Below are 23,410 nucleotides of genomic sequence, written 5' to 3'. Positions count from 1 at the left end.
CAAACAAATCCCAAATTGAACCTGTGAGACTGAAGGAGGTTCACCTTCACACTCACCTGCAGGCTCTGCAGGAAGCGCATCACATGACAAACTCTCAGCAGCGCGACTCCATCAGGACCAAATTTCAGCCCTTGAATTTAGGATGACATTAAACGATGTGGTTCTTAGTGGGTCTTCAGACTTTACCTTGATTCTGACACTTTGAGCTTCAGCTTCAACAGAAACATTTTAGTCAAACGTCACCAGCTGAGAGTCGCTCACTTTAATGAAACTTTACATAAACGCCATTTCTGTCAATCTCGTTGTCCCACAGAGTCACGTTTCATATCAGTTTAATGTGTGTGTCCAGTCCAGAGAGAGGTCCAGGACAAGCTTAGTTTAGCACAAAGACTGGAAGCAGGGGGACCTGTTAGCTCGTTCATGTTGTGGTTGTTGTTTTTAGCTTTAGATGTGTGTGAGTGCTCTCATGCAGTTAGCACCAACAGATAACCCAGGAGGCTATATTTACTTTGTGTTGGACAGTTACTTTGAAATTGTTTATGCAAAAATGAAGTTTCAGGTTCGTGCTACTTGTTGCAGTTGAATTCTTTTTTAAAGTTGTGTCATGAATCTTCACAGCGGTGGAGCAAAGTTAGAATCATGAGCATAATAACACCCCGGTGGAAATATAACAAAATGACTTGATCAGGACAGACACTGTTACTGTTGCTAACTACACACAGGGATGGCTTGTGCTATTACATTCAGATAGCTAGCAAGTAGCCTAGCTCCACTAAAAGAGAATTAAAGCAGCTCCAGTCTATCTGATCTCCATGTTGTGGTTGTTCATGAACAGGTGTACTGACAGGTGAACAGGTGAACTTAGCTGCTGATATCAGACAGGATTGTCAACTCGTTATCTTCAGTCTGACATTGCGTCCACTCTAACAAACAAAGCTAATCACTGGAGACCAACATATCCGCCTGAATCTAATGTTATTTTAACCGAACACTGATATGGATCCATGCAAACATACTGCTTCTGCAGGACTTTTCAGAGGGAAGTGAAAACTACCGTTTTGGGCCAGAATACAGTTTGACTGCTGACTGGCTAAATGCTAGTGTTAGCAGTTAGCTCTCCAGCTAAAATAGTTCGCTGATTACCCCTATGAGTCATCACTACACCACCAAGATGCTACACACACACATGTCACATTATTTCTTTGAGCCTTTAAGCTTCTTTATGTGTCTGAGCTAAGCTAGGCTAACCCCATCCAGGAGCTGGGGTTGCCACCAGCAGACCAGAATGTAGGAAATTAAGTGTCTGAGACTCAAAACCTCATGGGGGAGGACCCCCTGAATGATTTGTGTCCCCTGGGCAAGGTGTTCCTCACCTGAATCTCCTGCTGGACACACAGACATCAGCCTGATATCCCTGTTCTACTCAGAGTCTGGAGTGGGGATACTCCTGTAACTGCCCTTCAGCGCCCTCTTGTGTTGAACCAGACAAAGGGTTGATGTTCCGGTACAGGCTCTATCTTTATAGTATTTACAGTCTCCGTCGGTTTTGGCTCAAATCGTCACAGAACTTCTTTGGAATTCATAAACAAGAAAACTTTCATTTATTGTCATCTCAGCACAAGTTAGATCAGAATCTCAGCTCCGCGTTGTGAACTCTGTGATGTTGGTTTAAGTACAGAAACATCAGGACAGATGTTTCAAATGTTTCACATCTGCAAAATAAAGACAATTCATCGCAGGGAACTCAGGGTCATTTACACAGAAATACCAAGTATTATAGTGACTAGTTTGTAGATAATTACAGTACATACAGCGCAGTAGGTAGTTTCACACTTCTTCAATCAGAACAGGAGCTTAGAAACCGATTAAAATAAACACGTCAGCTTCATTAATGAAGTTTGTTTTCAGAGCCTCAGGTTGAGACCTGGTTCATCAGAAGGTTCAGGTTTTCACCCGTCAACATGAGAAAAATGACACGACTTCAGTGCAAATTGTGCATCTGTAAACAACGAACGAGTCCCATTATTCCTGCTTATATTCGGTTTTTGACTGAAGCGGATCGATGATTGATTGACGGTTCAGAGGAAGCATCAAGAACGTGTTGTAAACGGAAACGAGCCTGTGGTTCGTTACGGAGGAAACAGGAGAGCTGCACCCAGAAAAACGCTAACTTTGAAGTTTAACAGCAAACTTCTACTTTTAGAAATACACGATGAGAAGGAGTTAAATATTTCAGAGGAGAAAATTAATAAATGCTGGATTTACTGTGTTGCATCAGAAACAGAAAATAACCTCATATATCTGAGAACTCGTTAACTTTGTAGAGAGACGACCCAGCTGAGTTGTTTATGATTGATGGTTTTTTCCTCATTTCGATGTCTAAACTGTAACAGCAGGAAGCTGTTTTGGTTTCACTTTGGCGTCGTACTTCACAGATCATCTGTGTTTCTAGAAGAGGCAACTGGACTCAACTCAGCAGGAGCTTTACAGTAAACGTTTGAGAAGTGATTGAAACCCAGCAGACTGAGCCGGGTGGATTTTCTGGCAGATTGTTATGGAGTCTTAGGACCTGAAGGCTCTGTGGTCTTTTGTCTAGACTCTGGGTTAGCTAAGAGGCCACTGTTGGCGGACCTGATGGTTTTCAGGGACTTCATGGAGTTCAGTGCTGTTGTGAAGCTCAAGGACCAACAGCATGTTCAGCTTTCATCTTTGAGGCAGCACCTCTGCTTTTTTTTACACATTAATAAACTAATGTCAGAACCAGAGATTATAGTTTCAAATTTAGAACTGGTTTTGTAAAGTTACCACTTTAATGAATCTGTCTCTCTGTTTCATAAAATCCTTGTTGGTGCAGCCCTCCAGAAAGACCAGAATATGGTTTTAAATGTGTCCAACCTGTTCTCATTCACAGGTCCTCAAATGCCATCGTTTTGTCTCTCACACAGATGCTGAAGGGTTTCTCATGACTGTGTCAGAGATGCTGTACGGGACAAAACGTTGGGATTTGAGGGCTTGTGTCACAGAGTCCATCAGTGGGGTGATGATCTGATTGAGGAGCTTCAGTAGTACATTTTTCAGTAAATCACCACCGTCAAAATCTCTGTGGCTACCCATCATGCCTTGCTCTGACACCCCCTGTCATCAATCCCCATTGGACTCGATGACCTTCTCAGCCAGGATCTCTTGGAAGGTGGAGAGCTGCTTCATCTGCTCCGTCTGCATTGAGTGTCTCCTCATCAGCTTCTTCTTTATCTTGAAATCGGTGCCCCGTTTCGGTGAAGCTGGAGCCACAGGGACAAGGATCTTGTGCCCAGAGTGGACGGGGGAGGTGGCTCTGCCATTGGTACGGATGTCGGGGATGGGTCTTTGGGGGTTGATGTTGAGCGGGGGCAGGAAACCAGGCCTGGTGTGGGAGATGTGGTCCAGCAGGAGGGTACCAGAGCCCCGGCGCTCCAGGAGCCCTGGGGGACGCCTGCGCATGGTGATAGGTGACACAGAGTTGGGGATATTCTCCAGAGACTCCCTGGAAGAGCTAGTGACCAAGGAGAGGGGGGAGGCATTGTACCTCCTCCGTTCCACAGACACACGACCAGAGTCTGGAGATCCAGGGATGGACTCTGGACAGAGGTGGGTGTCTGACTCATAGTGCTCCATCCGGGTTAGTTTGGGGTGAGCCAGGGCACGAGCAACAACTGCCCCAGGTCCCCCTGTGTTCTCCTGGGACTCTGGGGCCGTGTTCCTGCGGTATAGGATCTGATGCTGCTGGACTTTGTCAGCCCAGGAGGAACCAGAGAGAGCTGCACAGTCCTCAGAGCAGGACCGGTCAATGAGTTTGGGCGAACACGGGTCGTGGGTCTCGATGCTGTGTCGCCGTGACAACAGAGGTCTCACCTGCTCTGCAATGGACAGTCCATTGATCTCAGTGACCATCCTACTCAGGTCACAGTGACACTCCTCCTGCAGACCTCCGTCAACCCTCTCCTGAGGAACCCCGCTCAGCACAGAGGGCGCTACCAGGCCCCAGGGCTCTGAGTTCAGCCTCTTCAGCAGCTTGCGTGGTGGCGGTCTCTTTTCTCCTGGTGGTCGAGCTGAAGGTAAAGGTAAAGCCGAGGTGAGTGCGAAGCTGAAGATCCCCTCCTCGTCTGTGCTCTTGTCTCCTGCTGGTGAAGAGGTGCCAATCTCCACCTCAGAAGGAGACATGCAGGCTGGAGATAGCTTGTCCACGATGCCTGGTGAGGGGGGGGAGTTGAGGTACTGCTTGGTCTTCTTGGTGCCTGACGGAGAAGTGTCAGTGGTGATGATGATCACCTCCTTGCCTTTGGCCTTACAGGCATCCAGCAGCACCTGCAGAGTGTCGCGGTCTCCCTTGTTGATGGCATGAATGAGGGCGGAGGAGCCGGAGTAGTCTTTGAGGCTGGGGTCAGCTCCATTCTCCAGCAGGAGTGAGACCACCTCCTTGCCTGCCTGCTCAGCACAGGCGTGCATCAGTGCTGTCCTGCCACTCTTGTCGGGGATGTTTGGATCGGCACCTTTCTCCAGCAGGTACCTCACCATCCTCTGCCGGGTCTGTGAGTCGTCATAGCTCGCTAAGCAGGCAGCAGAGATTGGAGTCTCTCCGCGCTCATTACCCTCGTTGATGTAAGCACCACCCTCCAGCAACAGGCGGGTCAGCCTCAGCTTCCCCTGGAAGACGGCTTTGAGGAGGGCGTTCCCCTCAGTCTGCAGGGGTCCTCCATCTCCCATGATCCCTCACCTCACCTCAGACCTCCTGTCCACCAGAAGCTAGCTTATCGTTGTCTGCCCATCCTCCATGAGAAGTCACATGACCTGCAGGAGAAACACAGATGCGGTAAGTTCACCTAAAGTTCAGTAAGGATGTAACAGGATGTAATAGGTGAACATGATGGAACGTGACTGGCTGACCAGCTGATAAAGTCACGACAGACTCTAGAGGTGCTGCTGTGTCATGTGATACTGTGAGAACACAAACAGACTGACTGCTGTTTATAAAACCAACAGGTGTCAGCACCTTCAGATACTTTTCCCACCAGCAGTGACTGCAGATCCCATGCTGTGAGAATGCTTTGGTGTGTTTTGATTAGTCATGTGAACACAGATGGACGGGTGTAGCCTCGGATGTGTCCGGGGAGAGAGGCCCACAGGGAGGCTGTGGTGGCTCTGTCATTCCAGGTCTGGTGCTTGGTCCTGAGTGGAGGAGACAAGAGGAGGAGGCCGGAGGAAGGAGTGCAGTGGTGGAGGTAGGAGGAGGGGTCTGGTCAGGGTGGGCTTTTTGAGTGATGACAGTGAACACACACAGAATTCACTGATGATGATGATGATGATGAAGGTAAACTAACAGAGAAACATCAGTAAATCACAACTGAGTTATCGTCGTCATGTTTGTTATTTGGACGAGGTTCACTGTGTTTCCAGGTGTACACACACACACAGTTGTGTTTCCATCACACATATTAATTAATTAACCTTAACCTAACCTAACCTAAACCTAAACTTAACCTCAACCTAACTGAGCACAAGCCTGCCTGCAGCACACTGTCTCTGTCAGAATGTTTTCTGTGAAAACTGCTTGTTGAGCATCAAACTCCACTGAAGAGCTTTAACCCTATCCAGGAGCGTTTGTCCTGCAGCTCGTCCAGTTCGGCGGTTTGTGGCTGTGATGACTCCTGAGATTTGCTTTCTTCATCACTGTGATTGTTTTTAGATCAACAGTTTAACAGTTTGTCCTTTTCTCTTGGAAAGAGCGACGCTCTGCTTCTACGTATGTGTTAGTCTACTATTTTATGTTATTTTCTGTATTGCTGAAAAATAGTAATTAGGGTAAAATAGCTTTGTATTTATGAATTGCCTCGGGGGACGGATCAAATGGTCTTGTGGGCTGTATGTGGCCCGGAGGCTGGAGGTTCCCCACCCCTGGTTTAAGTAAATGTGCTTAGTTACACTTTAGCTCTGAAACAGGGTTTTCCTGCTTTAACTGTCAGAAGATGACAACCGTAGGGTAGAAAACTAGCTAAATACTGAATTCAGGATTTAAAATACTAAAAAAAAGCAGCATCAAGTATTTTATGAGGAATCAAATATATTTAGCACATTTATCACAACAGTCTGTACTCACCTCTCCAGGTAAATATGTTGTGATTTAATCAAGCAAAGCCTGCCTCTACTGTGTGTGTACTGTGTGTATTATGCGTGTACTGAGTGTGTACTGTGTGTATCATGTGTGCACTGAGTGTGTACTGTGCATGCTGTGTGTACTAAGTGTGTACTGAGTGTGTACTGAGTGTACTGTACATGCTGTGTGTACTGTGTGTGTACTGTGTGTATTATGTGTGCACTGAGTGTGTACTGTGCATACTGTCTGTACTAAGTGTGTATTGTGTGTTTGTACTGTGTGTGCTGAGTGTGTACTGAGTGTGTACTCTGTATACTGAGTGTGTACTGTGCATACTGTGTGTACTGAGTGTACTGTACATGCTGTGTGTACTGCGTGTGTACTGTACATGCTGTGTGTACTGTGTGTGTACTGTACATGCTGTGTGTACTGTACTGTGTGTGTACTGTGTGTAGTGTACATGCTCTGTGTATTGTGTGTGTACTGTACATGCTCTGTGTACTGTGTGTGTACTGAGTACACAGGTGTGATTACCTGCTGAACGATGGCAGACAGACTGTTTGTATTTCAGTGTGAGAGCAAACATTTGGATACACACACACACACACACACACACACACACACACACACACACACTTGCCTTTCTATATTTGTGAGGACCCTCATTAATGTCTTGTCTGACCCCAACCTTCAGCATCACAGCTAGCACCACCTTAGCCCCAAACCTGAACCATAAAACCAGCCAGTCTTTTCAATTAGTGACAACCCCCCAACATGTCCACAGGGTGCAGAAGTGTCCTCACAGTGAGGCTGGTCCACCCCCCCGCCTCCCAGCACGCTCTTGGTTGCCGGTGGACTTTGCACTGCCAGCTGTTACAGTTCTCAGAAACAGGATCAACAGAACCTGAACAAACTAACAGATGATTAATCTGTAATGACGTCATCGAACCATGACGAGTAAAATAATACAGAATAATTCAGTGAAGCAGCTTCGACATCCTGACTGTTAGTCCAGATACAATGCTGTATTTCCCATGATGCACCTGGATAGATGCTCCTGTGAGCGTCCCTGCTACACCTCCAGTTTGTGACAAGGGCGGATGACATCACTGTGGAGGTCTTCCCCCCCCGTCCACATGTGAAGGGATTCAGGTGACACTGAACCCCAAAGGGACCCCCTGCACCCACCTGTCGCTCTCACCTGACACACAATGAAATGAACAGCTGATCAGGAGGAATCAGCCAATCATTGTGAGGCCAGCTGATGGCCAGCAGGACCAGGTCTGGACTGAACAGTCTAAACTGTCACTTGTTGTGGGCAGGTAGCTCAGGTGTACCTGATCGTGTGTGTATCTGTGCGATACATGTGACACCACTGTGCATAACAAGTATTTGTATTTTTGAAACGTTTTGTACTTTTTCCTGATAATACACAGTATTGAAGTAACAGTTTGATTTCAGGACCTGTACTTATGTATTTTAACATTGTAGTATTGCATTATTAGTACTTTTACTGAAGTACATAATACTTCTTCCAGCACAGAAGTAAAATACAATAATTGATCTAATAATCTAAAGACTGATCTTCTAAAACTTCAACAGTTCAAACCTGATTCTGACTGTCGGCCCGTCTTCACCTGCAGCAGGTCACGTGTCTCCCTGCTACCTGTCACTCAGGTGGAGATGCTGCTGTTCAGGAACGTGATGCTGCTGAAGCTGCCTGACTGTGGAGGAATGCAGCTCACAGCACAGATCCGGAAATGTACCGGATTTCTACGTCAGTCCGCGCTCTGACGCAGCGATTTCTATATTTACACACCGGTTGCGACGTTACCGGCAGCAGCAGCGCTCGCGCGCGCACACGCACGCACGCGGGCGCACGCACACACACACACACACACACACAGGATCAGATACGTGGTGTGTCTTTGCTGCATCATCATCATCATCATCATCATCACCGCCACATCTGGTGACTTCACAGCTTTACAGTCGCTCGTTGTTAAAATCATCGTAAACCGACACACACACACACACACACTCACACACACACACACACCGCTACAACCCGCTGCTGATGCAGCTGATGGTGATGAAGATGATGGAGGACTGAGTGAGACGCAGCAGAGCAGTGATGAAGATGATGGAGGGATGAATGAAGGAAACAACACACGCGGAGCGTTTGTTCTTTTCTTACCGCCGAGCTGAAGAAGCAGCAGCATCATCTTCATCATCACCGTCCGTTCGTTCCAGTAAGATACTGTTTACTGACTGACTGACGAGCCACTGCACCGACACTCCTCCTCCTCTTCCTCCTGAGAGTCTGAGCTGTCAGAGAAGATTCACGGCCGGACGGTGATTGTGGCCACCAGCGCCCCCTGCTGGTCACAGTCCAGCACTGGAAACGTCACTTGATCATCTCTGGGAGATCATTTGAAGTATGGACTACGTGTGTGTTTAGATATTTACAGAACCAGTCAAAAGTTGTACCACACCTTCTTTAATTTTATTATTTTCTCCATTGTAGATTAACACTGAAGACATCAAAACAATGAAAGAACACAAGTGGGATTATGTGATAATTAACAGATAATTAAATCAATATATTTCAGATTCTTCACCGGTCGCCTCCTCTAGCTTTGACGGTTGTCTTCTCTCAGCAGCTTCATGAGGTCGTCACCAGGGATGATCTTCCATCATATACGCTGAGCTCCGACTCACCTCAAACCATCTCGCTGGGTTCAGGTCAGGTGACTGTGGAGACCAGGTCATGTGATGCAGCCCTCCATCACTCTCCTTCCTGGTCAAACAGTCCTCATGAATCCTGGAGGTTTGTTCTGTCCTGCTGAAGAACATCCCAGCTGGGCTGACCTGTGGCTGCAGGACGCTGTGGTAGCCGTGCTCGTTCAGTGAGCTTTGACTGGAACCAAACCGCTCAGATCCGGACTCAACAGACCAGAGCCCAGGTCTCCACTGGTCTAAAGTCCAGTCCTTGTGTTTCTTGACGTGAGCAGTTCTCTTCCTCGTCTTGGCCTCCCTCAGTCGTGTTTTTTCAGCAGTTGGAGCCTCCACCAGGACTGAGACGAGCATCTTCCTCATCTACCGTGCAGGGCAGTGAGTAGGGTCATGTTTCATCATCAGCCTCCCTCATCGCTGCCATGCCTTGTCCGGGTGGTGAGACTTTCACCAGCAAGTTCTGGGCGGGTTTCTGCATTTTCTGTGCTACGAATCGCTCCATCCACCCAGAGAGGAGGCAAAGAACGGATTCTTATTCCAGTATTTAGTGGCAGGTGGATTTGTAAAAACATTTCGTTAAGTATCCAAAATCAGTCTCCAGCAACCGTGACATCATGTGAACTGACACGGTTCACATTTAAAGTACATGTCCCCTCACCGTACTTCACCACATATATGAGACAGGCCTGTATTTCTGATCGCTGATATCGAGCATGAAACCGACTGTTTTCAACTTTCTCTCCTCTTGCCTTGGTAAGTTCTTCTACCACATGTGTTACAGAATCTACATTTCTGTATCCATTTATGCTAAATTAAGCCTCACAAAGTGTTAGCATATAAGAAATAGCATATATCGTATTGCTGAATTTATTGATTATTTATAATGTACATTTATGTTTTCAACAGGAGTTATTGTTTTCCCCAGCTAGCCTTAACCAGTCAAGGTTTTTGCAGACTTCATAGATAGATAGATAGACAGACAGACAGACAGACAGACAGACAGACAGACAGATAGATAGATAGATAGATAGACTTTATTTACCCCAAGCTGGGAAATTGCAGTGCAGCAGCAGCATCACACACAGTGAAATAAGTGAAAATAAGACTATAAAGAACAAACTATACATAATAAAATATCAAAATAGCGAGCAGTAAAGAATTATATACATAATAATAAAATATCATCAAGCAAGTCATGGTCAGCTGACATCATTCAGCAGTTTGGGTCATCACTGACCTCATCACTAAACAACTCAAAAGTTGCACAGTCAGCACCTTTTGAGCCGATGATTTCTCAGATGCCATCCGTGGTTTCGGGAGATCCATTCCTCCCAAGTCATGACCGTCTGTGTCTCAAGTATCCACGTAAAGTGTTTTCTCTTTAAAGAAGGTCTGTACTGATTCTCTGTGGTGGTAACTACCGCTCACTGTCGCCTTCTGATTTTATTCCTTTATTTACAGTCATAGCTGACCTGGGCACATAATTCATGTAGCTGGTGATATTTTTAATTCAGATTATTGCCAGATATGTTACATGCATCTGGTGGCAGACCCAACAGGTGCCATACATTTAGTATCCAGACGCTGCGGTCAGTGGGCATTCATCACATGCTGCCAGTTGTTTTCAGTCACTGTGTTTCTAAGTGCTCTTCGTTGTATTTGGGTTAGTGGTTATGTATTGATACAGTCATGATGTTTGGATTTCTGATATCTCGCTGCTTGCTGTCTCCTGCTGTCCTGTTGTCTCAGAGTTCGTCTCAATCCTGGCCATTAAATTTACTTCTTATTTTTCTCAATTTCTGTTTGCCTTTCCATCTGCATACATGGTGTGTTAATTGCAGGCTATATAGGTTCTCTAACGTAGTATTTAGTCATTGCTGACAAAGACTTATTATGCTGCTGGTAATTGCTACGTTTCATTGCATCTGTCAGTTGCTACGTCATCATTGCATTTTGCTATTTGCTACATCGTCTCTGAGATTTGCTGGATCGTCATTCTGCTAATCGTTGTTGCATTACGCTTATTGTTAAGGAGGGGGAGGGTTCAGGGAAAAATTATTATCATCATGGGGCATCGGTAAGGATGCTTGAGCCAGGAGAAGTACTTATAGTCAAGAACATGTTGATTTATTTTCAAGTCTTCAGTCTTCAAAAAACCCACATGGACGGATGTCTCTGAAACAAACCGAGGGTTAAACTTCTCTTAAATAAAGATAAGGATAAACAAAGATCTAGTTTAACTTCATGAAAATGCTAAATGTGTAAAACCAGCCCTTACCTGTGCTGCCGCCCCGTGAAATGGTGAAAGACTGAATGAGCAGGACTTAAATCGGGCGTGCACAGGTGAGTGAGGTGAGAGGCAACCAATGAGTGAAGAAGAAAGGGAAGGAAGTGAGGTAAAGGAAGTGAGGTGAGCTAAACAGGTTGGGGAGACATGAGAAATAAGAGTCTTTACTACAGTTATTCTATCATCTATCATGACACTGTGATACGCGGATTCAGACAGATGTGAACTTAATGAGCTCATCCTCTGCTTTTCCCTCCGACTCACATCCAACGCCACCGCAATCACTGATGTCACAGCACGCCAAGCTAAGAGGACCACATGAGATTACTGCAGGCTCGATTAGTTACATTATTGATCGGTCACAGTTTGTTGAAGCATGATGCTAATAACTCCAAACATTGACAGACAGATAAAATAAATGTTCCATTCACATATGATTGCTCATACAGAGCAGGATTCAGAGTGACAATCCTGCAAAAGAAGTTGGTGTCATGGCATCGTGTTCAGTGTGTCTCTAGAAATACAGCAGCATTGAGTCTTTGCCTTCTAACATTCTAACATCACACAAAAATACAGTACTATCACAGCGTATTGCTGTTCATAATTGCCCAGAATGCATTGTTTTACAGTTTAGCATCATTTAAATTCAAGATTCAAGATTTCTTTGTCATTGAGCCTGACATGTCAATGAAATCTGCACTGCACCCCCCATGTTAGAACAAGATAATAAGAAAGATTATAGAATAAGATCAAGATACTAGAATAAAATAAACCAACATGCAATAAAAATATTCGTAAATGCAATTAAAATATACCAGACATGAAAATATACTAAACAATAAACAATAAAATAGTCGTTATTGCCTGAGCCTAATCTTTTTGTGTATGTCACTCCGGTACATTAGCCGTTGTTGGCTAGGCTTTTGTGATGATGATGATTATGTGTTTTTTTTTTTTTTTTTGGTGTCGGTACCAAACAACCTTGTTTCCTTACATCTGGGTAATATGATTTGTAGGAGAGAATTCAATGAAATTGGATTTCACAGGACATGTAACATGACACAGCATTTATAACATCTTCAAAATCTGAAACATGACACAGCATTTATAACATCTTCAAAATCTGAAACATGACACAGCATTTATAACATCTTCAAAATCTGAAACATGACACAGCATTTATAACATCTTCAAAATCTGAAACATGACACAGCATTTATAACATCTTCAAAATCTGAAACATGACACAGCATTTATAGCACCTACAGGATCTGAAACATGACACAGCATTTATAGCACCTACAGGATCTGAAACATGACACAGCATTTATAACATCTTCAGAATCTGAAACATGACACAGCATTTATAGCACCTACAGGATCTGAAACATGACACAGCATGAATCTCACATTAATAAATTCACATACAGATTTAATCAACATGTGAAATAAGTTTCACATTGATCGATTGATGTTAATTTAAATCACATGTTCCTGTGTTAAAATCCACACATGATGAACATGTGACCAATAAAACATGTGATGACGTGCCGTTTTATCTTTCTTAGTATCAGTTGAAGTTGATGACAAAAATAAAGTCCTGGACACACACACACACTTGCGCACACACTCAGACACAGACTGTTGGTATTATGGAAACATAGTTTCCATGGCAACTGATGTGCTGCATTCCTGCAGAAGCGTTCCCAAGGTGACACACAGCTCTTTACCTCACTCACACAGACACACACAGATACACACACACTAATGCACATACACGCTGAAAATAAGCAGCGAAAGTAATTTGTTGTGAACTGAAAATAAACAAAAATGGTACGTTAAAAAACTATTATTTAGGACTGATAATCCTGATTACATAATTAATTAATCATTTCAGTTATCTATGTATCAAGTTTCATATATTTTTATTCTGCAACACAAAGTTGCACAATGAAATGAAAGCTAGCCCTCATACATACAAAAACACTGTTGAATTCACTGTACAGAAAATACGGTTTGCATCTTAACATTAAAATTAAATATTTGACATCGAGGAAACACTATCTATCACCTTTGACTTTGTTTGAGCACCAGTCTGCCCCCCCTCATCTCACCTGCCGTCTTTTGTGCTGTCATCTTAGAACCAGGTTTAAACTAAAACAGAAAATAAGCAGTGAAAACTGAAACTAAATAAAAAGTAGAATAGCACTCGGGGAGCGCAGAGCTGCACCAAGGCCAGTAGACCTAGAATTTATACTTTGGATGTGAGTAAAAGCATTTTTGTTTCCGTAGCCACATGTTAGTTTGAGAACAGCAGAGCATTGTTACCGTTGTGATGGTCTAGTTTTCTGTGTGAAGTCTGAGCAGCTACGTGTGTCGGCTACCCTGGTACACCAAAGGGTCACTGGTACCTGTGAATGTGGATGACATGGACTCTTTGTGTTTCTACAGTCATCAACTGCATGGAGCTTTGTCTGGGAAAGGAATGCTTCAGCTGCCAGTATCCAGTCTAACAGAGGAGTTTAATCACACTCAGGTTAGGACAGAACTTTGACAAGGGGGAGAAAAACACAGCTGCTAAGTCAGGGAGCAGGCAGGTAGGGGGCTGCCTGGTAGGGGCTAGTTGTGCCCCAGGAAATAGTTTATAGTAATCTGAGGCCGGACATCGTCTTATGGTCCAGAATATTTACAATACTTTGTGATTTAAAGCGACAGAGTTTAGATTTAGCTGTTTACCACACAGACTGCACAGTTTTCAGTGTCTGGCCCTTTAATATCTGTTTGTTTATGACACAATCATAAAAACACGTTCTTATAGAGATGATTTTAGATTTTTCCTCTCTGATCTGATTCTGTTGTTCAGGCCACCTGCTGAACTTTAACCCTGAACAGAAGAAACCGCAGAGGTCAAAGTTCACAGACACAGAGTCAATAACCCTCAGCCAATCAGAGCAGAGCAGCCTCTCACTGTCTGACTCTCTGCTTTTCTTCTTCTCCTTCTTGTTTTTCTGTCTCCGCGGTTGGACGATGCACACCAAAGGAAACTCCTGGTAAGACCGCCCCTCGATGTATTTATTAATATAATTCTGAAAGTTTTCTTCTGGTCCCTCTGACTGAACTCAGATCAGATTCTGTTTCTGCCTGCTGAGTCTTTGTCCTGAAATCACAGAGAAACAGAAATTATTTTCAGTGTCAATAAAAAGAATTAGTCCAAATAAAGCAGCAAACCTTCAACAAGTTAGCTCTAAATCCATGAAACAGTTTAACACTCTTCTTATAACACAAACTGTTTGGTGTCAAAAGTCAAATCAGACAGAAACTGACGTGTTTTTATCAAACTAACTCCAACATGTTCAGTTTCAGCAGCTCATTTTTTAGAGTGTGATGTAAACCTGAATGAATACGTTTAAACATTGATGACAGAAGCTTGAGGAAGGTTTTGTTTGGCACATGACCCCGTTCACTCTGAGAAACGATTCATCTGCAGATTAATCAATGATTGTTAATGTGATGTATGCGTTCACTCCCTTACTTCAACTGTTCAATAAATTCATCTGTCAAACTAAAATACAGAAACATAATGACACAAGTCTGCTGATTATTACATCATCATCATAAATAACAATAATATACTTCATTTAAAGAGCACGATTCATGGTTAAAGTGCAAAACAAAGTGTTTAACATAAAGAAAATAATAATAATAATGTGTGATAAAACAATAAACACAATGAAAATAGAGTGAAAACAGCTGGATGAGACCGAGCACCAGCCGTCAGGTGAAAAGAAAAGTCACTTGAGGAGAAAGCGACATTTAAAAGATTCGTCTTCAGACTTCATTTAAAGGCATCAACAGATGCAGAACCCTCAGACCTTCAGGTAGGCTGGTCCTGGTCCTGGTGTAATTAACAAAGGCTGCTTCTCTGTGCCTTTTAGTTCTGGTTCAGGAACAGTCCAGAGGTTTGAGTCCGAGGATCTAAGAGACCTCGTAGGCTCACATGTCTCAACCATGTCGGAGCCCGTCAGTGATTTAAAAACCAATCACAGACTTTCACAGTGAGTCAGTGGCAGACCGGTAACCAAAGGTTTCCAGTATAATCCTCTCCAGGGTCTTCATCAAGTGGGAGTTAAGGCTACAGGCCTGAAGTGGTTGGGCTCCCTGGAATGCACAGTCTTTGGCACTGGAACCACACAGGAAGTTTTCCACAGGGCAGGAACTCTCTGCAGGCTGAGGCTCAGGGTGAAGATGTGTTCAACAACCCCAGAGAGTTGATCTGCACAATCCCTGATCAGTCTGGATGTTATGATTTCTAATGATTTGCCAAGTGGTGACGCACAAAGACTGAACAGAACTGGACCTAAGATAGAGCCCTGTGGGACACCACATGTCAGGTCTGTTTTATTAGAGGACTGACCATCCATGGACACATAGAACTGTTGACCAGTTAGATCAGACCTGAACCATTGAAGACCTGTGTCAGAGAGACCAGCCCAGAGCTCAGGTCCATCCAGCAGAATATTCTGATCCAGAACGCAGCCCTGAGATCTAACAGGACCAGCACAGACTGCTCATTCTGAGCTCATTCACAGCTTTCTAGAGCTGTTTCTGGACTGTGCTGGACCCTAAAACCACACTGGACTTTCTCAATCACACTGTTGTCACAGAGGAAATCAGTTTTTCTAGAATCCTCCTCAGAAAAGGCAGTTTGGTGATTGGTCTGTAGTTAACGATGAAGAAGATCCAAAGCGTCTTTTTTCAGCAGGTTTAATTAGAGCAGCTGTAAAAGCTGCAGGAAAGCTGCTGTGAACAGCGACTGATTCCTTATTGTTAAATCTTCTTCTTCAAACAGTTAAAAAACAATTTAAAAAAGTAGTGGGGATGGGGTCAAGAGCACAGGTGGAGGATTTTAACATGCTGTAAAGCAGTTCATGGTGCTTTTGGATTTTGGAGGAACACTGTGCGGTTCGTTGTCCATCTTTTTCTGAGTAATGTTTGTTCTGATGGCTGCGATCTTATCTCTAAAGCAGGCAGAAAATCCATTACAGGTCGTAGCACTCAGGTGATCTGAGTAGTAGTTCCAGGCAGAATTCATGAGACTGCTGAAAAAATGATTCAGTTTTTATTCATAAGAGAAATATAATCGAGCCCCCCCCCCCCCCCCCCCCAGCTGCTGCTCCTTTGAGGACTGCAAACTGACGACTGAGTGGCTACTGAACCACACGAGTCACCGTCCGAAGGTCGCAGTGATCTGTGGTTCAGGACTCGGGCTGCTGGCTGACGGAGCCGCCAACAAACAGACCTTCAGGTACCAGGACATCCCCAACTTCCCCATCAGCACAGGTGAGTCGGCTCCGCCTACTGTAGACTGGCTGCTGGAGGATCCGTGTTGGTGTTGATCCCCCCCCCCCCCCCGTTAGTTTGACCACACCCCCTCCCCTTTCTTCCAACTGTCCATCCTTCATTCTTTTTCTGCTTTTCTAACCTGATTTCATCTCAGAGGAGCTGAACCCAAAATGTATTTGTCTTCAAACAAAATGTTAATAATTAACAGCTGCTTTCTATCTGTGTCTCTGTCTCTGTCTGTCTCTCTCTGTCTCTGTCTCTCTCTGTCTCTGTCTCTGTCTCTCTCTCTGTCTCTGTCTCTCTCTGTCTCTCTCTCTCTGTCTCTCTCTCTTTGTCTCTGTCTCTGTCTCTCTGTCTCTTTCTGTGTCTCAGTTGCGGGTCATGAAGGCTGCCTGGTCTTTGGGACGATTGAGGACACTTCCTGTGTCTTCATGCAGGGTCACTTCCACCTGTACGAAGGTTACTCCCTCTGTCAGGTGAGCCCTCAGGACTCACAGCGATGTCTGAATTCAACAACACTCCCATTGAGGATGTTGAGAGGAGCCAGCTGAGGTGGTTCATCTGATCAGGATCCTCCAGGACTCCTCCCAGTGGAGAAGGAGACCCCAGGGCAGGCCTGAACACACTGGAGGGATTATTAAACTGTATACCCCAACAGTGCAATCTGACTGTCTGCCTCTCTGTCTGTCTGTCTATCTGCCTACCTGTCTCAGGTGACTTTCCCTGTGAGGATCTTTAAACTGATGGGTGTCGAGTCTGTGCTGGTGACAAATGCATCTGGAGGAATCTGTCCAGACTTTAAAGTCGGTGACATCATGATCATCAAAGACCACATCAACCTGCCAGGATTTGCTGGACAACACCCACTGTGTGGACCCAATGACGAGCGGTGAGACAGGAGGACAGACAGAGAGGCAGAGACGATTCAACACAAACCCTGAGATTGAATTAGCTTGATTAGCATTTCAAAGTTAGATGTGAATTGTCCCGTCTGTCTGTCTGTTTGCAGTTTTGGGATCAGGTTTCCCTGCATGTCTGATGCATACAGTAAGGTTCTGAGGCGGCTGGCCTTGGACGTGGGCTCTGAGCTCGGCTGCAGCGATTTCATCAGAGAGGGAGTTTACTGTATGGTGAGCGGACCAAACTTTGAAACCATCGCTGAGGCCAGAATGCTGCTGATCCTGGGCTGTGACTCTGTGGGTAAGACAGGAAGAGAGGCAGACAGACAGGTGCACAGTCTCTCTTCAGCAATTGGTCATCCAGGGGTAACCTTTCCAGAGAGCTTGTTAATGATTGACAAGTCTTAACGAGCCTTGTTAGTGCGTCAGCAGGGAGCGCAGTGGTTGTTCACCTGACCAGAGATCACATCCACTTTATTGTTTATTCTTTGATGAACTGTAAGAGCAGTTCAGCGGGGTGTACTGTGAGTTGTAGTGTGGAAACCCGATGGTCTGCAGTCAGCAGTGTGTTCATAACATCTAGGATCTGGGGTCTGTAAACACTTTCTACGTGTCCTGGAACAAGTTTTAGAGGTCCTGAAGAGGTATCAGTGGGTCTGTCAGGAAGTTCTTGAGGTGTAGAAGGCCATGAGGAGGTTGTAGGGGTCCTTTGAAAAGGTTCTAGGGTGCCTGGAAAGGTTTCTTTGTACCAGGGCTACTCAAAGTCCAGACCTCGGTCCACATTTGGACCAGAGAGCAAGTCGACACCAACCCATCAACCTATTCTGGACAACTGGCGGCCACAGGTAACAATCAGATGCGGACCTTTGAGTGACAAGTGACCCTGCTAACAGACCCTTTGAAAGAATCTCCAGTTACTTAGGAGACGTTTAAGGTCCTTCAGAAATTTCTAGTTCTAGGGTCCAGCAGAAGGTTCTACAGCTCCGTGAGGAGGATTTAAAAGTCAGAGGGATTCTCTATCAGATGGTAGGGTTTCTGAAAAGGGCTTTGTCAATCTTTTAGAGCAATCAGTGGTCCTAGATGAATTTCTAGGGCCCCACAGAAGTTTCTGGGGGTTCTTCACAAGGATTTAGGGTTCTACTGAGATTCTAGGGTTCCATGATAAAGGTTTATGGGTCCCTGAGAATGTACGTAAGAATGTGTTACTATTGTCAGAATTATTTTAAGTATATTATGCATTTTTATCTTTACTTTTAAATTAATATTTTACTCATCATTTGCATTTACTCTCTGCACATTTTTACACATTTGCATTTGCACATTTTTACTATTATTATTAGTATTATGTTATGTCATCTTTGTAGTAGTTTGTAACTGTAGTTTTTTTCATACCTGCATGTTTATTTATTAAATAAAAGCAAGAGAATGATGACAGATCTCAGACAGAGTATTTCAGTTAATGTCTCAATAGTATTTAACATGATGCAGCAAATCGAAAAGAGGAACACATGATGTTCAGGTTTCAGCAGGAACCACAACAGCAGGTTCACACAAAGGTTCTGCTGATTAAATATGGATGAGACAGAGTGGAACCCTGCAGCTCAACAAAATGCTAAATTCAATCAAGATGGTGAACAAGGTCACATGACACACATTTCCTGGTGTGTTTACGTTGGCTGTCAAACACCCAATGCTTTGATTATGTGGTAATTATAGCAAAGAGTTTTTAATGCTCAGTGAGGTAAAATAGATTATATCAAATTTAGAGGAAAGAGAAAACATAATCAATGGGGCTTACACAATTAAACAATCTATTTTACTTTTATTACTTTTCTTAATCATTTTCTTTTCACTTTGGGTCAAATTGCAGCACAACTTTTTGTTTGCTTGAAGTGATACAGTTTGCTCAAATCATGAAAAGGTAAAAAATGTAGTTAAAATGAAGGTTATAAACCATAACAAGGTGATACATTTATTCTTATTCATATTCTCTTTTCACACTCACCCCTCCTCCTCTTCAGGTATGAGTACTGTTCCTGAAGTGACGGTGGCGAAGCACTGCGGACTCAGAGTTCTTGGTCTGTCCCTCATCACCAACAAGGTCAGTTATTAAAATGATAACAGCAACACAGCAATATATTCATAGTAATTACAATAGACTGCAGTGTGACGGTTGCGATGTGGCTGTGTGATGGTTGTGTGATGGTTGTGTGACAGCTGTGTGATGGCGGTGTGACATAGCTGCGTGATGGTTGTGTGACTGCTGTGACGTGGCTGGATGTGTGACAGCTGTGTGATGGTAGTATGATGGCTGTGATGTGGTGTGTGACAGCTGTGTGATGGTAGTATGATGGTTGCGACGTGGCTGTGTGGTGGTTGTGAAGTGGCTGTGTGATGGCTGTGTGACGGCTGTGATGTGGATGTGTGACTGCTGTGTGATGGTAGTATGATGGCTGCAACGTGGCTGTGTGATGGTTGTGTGATGGTAGTATGATGCTGTGATGTGGATGTGTGACAGCTGTGTGATGGTAGTATGATGGTTGTGAAGTGGCTGTGTGATGGTTGTGTGATGGCTGTGTGACTGCTGTGACGTGGATGTGTGACAGCTGTGTGATGGTAGTATGATGGCTGCGACGTGGCTGTGTGATGTGGCTGTGATATAGCTGTGTGATGGCTGTGTGATGGTTGTATGATGGTTGTGATGGCTGTGTGACGTGGCTGTGACGTGGCTGTGATGTGGATGTGTGACAGCTGTGTGATGGTAGTATGATGGCTGTGATGTGGATGTGTGACAGCTGTGTGATGGTAGTATGATGGTTGCGACGTGGCTGTGTGGTGGTTGTGAAGTGGCTGTGTGATGGCTGTGTGACGGCTGTGATGTGGATGTGTGACAGCTGTGTGATGGTAGTATGATGGTTGTGAAGTGGCTGTGTGATGGCTGTGTGATGGTTGTATGATGGTTGTGTGATGGCTGTGTGACTGCTGTGACGTGGCTGTGACGGCTGTGATGTGGATGTGTGACTGCTGTGTGATGGTAGTATGATGGCTGCGACGTGGCTGTGTGGTGGTTGTGTTGACATACCTGTGTCATGCTGCAGGTATCTCTGGATTACAGTCGGGAGGAGAAGGTGAACCATGAGGAAGTTCTTCAGACCAGTAAGATGCGGGCTGAGGTTCTCCAGAAACTTGTGACCACTCTGATCTCTCGCTGCCAGCAGCAGAGCATCAACACACACTGACACATCAACACACACTTGTGGATCAACAGAACCACAACAGAGTGTGCTTTCACTCACTGTCAACATGTACAACACTGTTTAATGTGACAGTCAGTGTCCTGTCTATAACAATACAGATGTTGTGTGTCAACTCTGAATTCACAATAAAACTGTCCTCTAAACTGTCCTCTAAATGACTGAACACTCTGAGTAAGTGAAAACACAGTAATTTAGTTCTTTTTTAAATTCTAAACGTCCTAACCAATCAGAAGGAAGCTGCAGGGAAACAACAACTGTGAAGAATCTCTATAGACAGTCAATAAATGATCAATGATAAATACTTAATAATCAAATTAACTAATAAAAAGGTGAGTTTCAATTAAAACTCATAAAGCTGTAAGGCTTAAAGCTTCCTTTACCTCAAAAATCTTAACTCAAGGTCTTCTTACTTGGTTTCTTCAATAGAGACAGGCAGACAGAGAGACAGGCAGACAGAGAGACAGGCAGACAGAGAGACAGGCAGACAGAGTCCTGCTGTGAGTGAAGCTTTTTATTCCTCCGCCAAGAGGAACGAGACTCCAGACACCCAGGACGCGTCCACGCTGCTCCCAGTAACAACCCAGTCTGTTCCCAGTACGGTCAGTTCCCTCCTGAAAGCGGTGGAGATACGATCAGCACGACGTAAACCTGCTGCGTCACCTGATGACCTCATGTTATAACCTCACCTGAAGGTGTGTGATGTCAGGTAAAGGTTGTGATGTCGGTACTTTCTCTCATTCAGGAAACGGCTTCACTGAAGGAAAAGAGTTTCATACGAGAGCTGAGAGATCAGTCAGTTAATTACTCAATCAAGAGATTATTAATCAGTAAATCATTTTTCACAGATGTGCAGACAGACAAGCAGATATTTACACACAGGTATCAGAAGTTAACATGTTCAAATTAATTGATAAAAGTCACCAGCTGGTCTTTAAAAAGGCCGTCTTCACTGACTCACATCAGGTTTATGGTCTGCTCGCTCATCACATCGTGTTTCCAGTCTGCTTACATTCACATTACATTAATACTGTACTGACCCAGATATGAAGCTGATTTCAGTTTGTATCTCAGGAAGGGGCCCAGTGTTATTTTTGAGGAACGATATCTGTGTAGATGAAGCTAAACTAATTCCAAATGTTGTGCAGTGCGCTAAGACAGTATTCACCTGTTTTACATTCGATGAGGGTTTAGATTTTAATTTATATGAATAAAATTTCAATTTTTGCTTTCTACTGTCAGAAATCCATAATGACAAAGTGGCGACATGTCATTTTTTTTCGGATTAAAACTGAAATCTCTTTACAGAAGAATTCAGACCCTTACTTCAGTACTCTGTAGAAGCCCGTTTGGCAGCACTGGTAAGTCTCCACAAATGTTGCGCAGCTAGATCTTGGAAGTTTATCACATTCTTCTTGGCAGATCCTCTTCAGCTCAGCTCAGATATATATGTGTGTGTGTGTATGTGTATATATATTGCCACAGGTTCAAGTTTTAACCATACCATGGTATGGATTGCCATAGCAGAATGTTTTCACTTTGTCAGTGCGGGTCATTCAGTGTAGACTGATGGGCAAAAATAGCTATTCTATTTATTTGAAATTACATCTAGAACTCAAGTGAAGGTGTTCGAACACTTGTGAAGACACTGTAGATATTTTTCCTCTATGTAAATAATTCGATAGGTTGCATTCAGGCGCTCCTCCAGTCTCCTCCTGTAGCTCTCCTTATCTCCCGTTTCATCTCCCTCTGCATCCTCCTCAGTTCAGTTTTGTCCCCAGATCTAAAAACCCTCATGTTCTCATTAACATATATACAGTGGTCCTCATTTCATGCATTGTCTGTTGCTATATTATTGCAGTTATCTGCTCCTATGTCATTTGCATTTGACAGACAATAATCACTCATAAAAACTCATTCACAGACACACACAATCACACACAGTATCAAAAATAAAACAATCCCACAAGAAATTGCACTAAATCAATGCTAATTCAATGTACACAATATAAAGTAACAAAATGAACTGAACAATTAGCCCAAAATGAAAGCAATATTCAATATTAAAGCAGATTAATACAACAAAAAAAACAATAGACATTTAAATTTAAACACAAAAGATGTATATTTTAAAACAGTTCATGCAGGCGATTTTGCAGGCTGATTTGGTGCCAAGCCTTCATGTATGCTTCTCCAATAGCAGGCCAAACAGCCGCAAGCCAGCAGCCAGTGCCCGAAAAAGGCACAGGAGAGCCACAATAAACAGAACCAGAACCAGAAGAGAAGTAAGAGAGGGCCAAAACAGCAGGATGGATCCAGGGAGTGGTAGCCACACACTCAATTTGCTGTCTATAAAAGAGCACAAAACCACCAGCCAGCAGGAGGGGGAAAGGTCTGTGGCTGAATCACACGGACACGAGATGCCAGCACAGCTTCGCATGGAGAAACCTGTCTCACAAAGCACCAGCCAGCCATGCTGTCTGTATCTGGACCACAGCTGCACCATGAGTTCGAGCTCGGCAACAACAGTCCCGCCAAACCAGACACTGAGCTCCGCCGTGCCGGGCTGCGGCCCCCGCCATGAGATCGACCGATCGGGAGAGGAAGGACGGGGTGAGGTGAAGCCACCCACCTGAATATAAAGGTGCGCACGGCGCCGCCTGGCACAGTGCCACGCAGTGGCAGGGAGAGAGGTGACGTCTGGCTACACAGACCTGGACTACATTGTTGGCTTGACACTAAGCCACCGTCACCTCGGAGA

At 44.4% G+C, this 23,410-nt stretch overlaps 2 protein-coding genes across 2 annotated transcripts; one reads left to right on the top strand and one right to left on the bottom strand.

Annotated features, from left to right (window-relative positions):
• Positions 1–1,872: 1,872 nt before the first annotated feature.
• LOC121610857 (ankyrin repeat domain-containing protein 34A) lies at positions 1,873–8,431 on the bottom strand. Its single transcript, XM_041943160.1, has 2 exons — positions 8,328–8,431; positions 1,873–4,827 (listed from the first exon to the last, which is right to left on the bottom strand). Exon 2 carries the CDS (start codon positions 4,741–4,743, stop codon positions 3,142–3,144), a length of 1,602 nt encoding a protein of 533 aa, XP_041799094.1. The 5' UTR covers positions 4,744–4,827; positions 8,328–8,431; the 3' UTR covers positions 1,873–3,141.
• Positions 8,432–14,180: 5,749 nt separating this feature from the next.
• On the top strand, positions 14,181–20,634 carry pnp4b (purine nucleoside phosphorylase 4b). Its single transcript, XM_041943003.1, has 7 exons — positions 14,181–14,203; positions 16,321–16,493; positions 16,869–16,972; positions 17,210–17,385; positions 17,506–17,696; positions 19,417–19,496; positions 20,494–20,634. Exons 1-7 carry the CDS (start codon positions 14,181–14,183, stop codon positions 20,632–20,634), a joined length of 888 nt encoding a protein of 295 aa, XP_041798937.1.
• Positions 20,635–23,410: the final 2,776 nt, after the last annotated feature.

Source organism: Chelmon rostratus, chromosome 8 (assembly GCF_017976325.1).
Source record: "Chelmon rostratus isolate fCheRos1 chromosome 8, fCheRos1.pri, whole genome shotgun sequence".
Lineage (NCBI taxonomy): Eukaryota > Metazoa > Chordata > Actinopteri > Chaetodontiformes > Chaetodontidae > Chelmon > Chelmon rostratus.
This window is presented reverse-complemented; position numbering and strand designations above follow the sequence as displayed.

Excerpts from the sequence above, each read along its gene's own strand:
- LOC121610857 (XM_041943160.1), bottom strand. The coding sequence starts at position 4,743 with ATGGGAGATGGAGGACCCCTGCAGACTGAGGGGAACGCCCTCCTCAAA.
- pnp4b (XM_041943003.1), top strand. The coding sequence starts at position 14,181 with ATGCACACCAAAGGAAACTCCTG. Across the intron at positions 14,204-16,320 it reads CACACCAAAGGAAACTCCTG|CTGCTGCTCCTTTGAGGACT; the intron begins GTAAGACCGCCC and ends CCCCCCCCCCAG. Across the intron at positions 17,386-17,505 it reads TGTGGACCCAATGACGAGCG|TTTTGGGATCAGGTTTCCCT; the intron begins GTGAGACAGGAG and ends GTCTGTTTGCAG.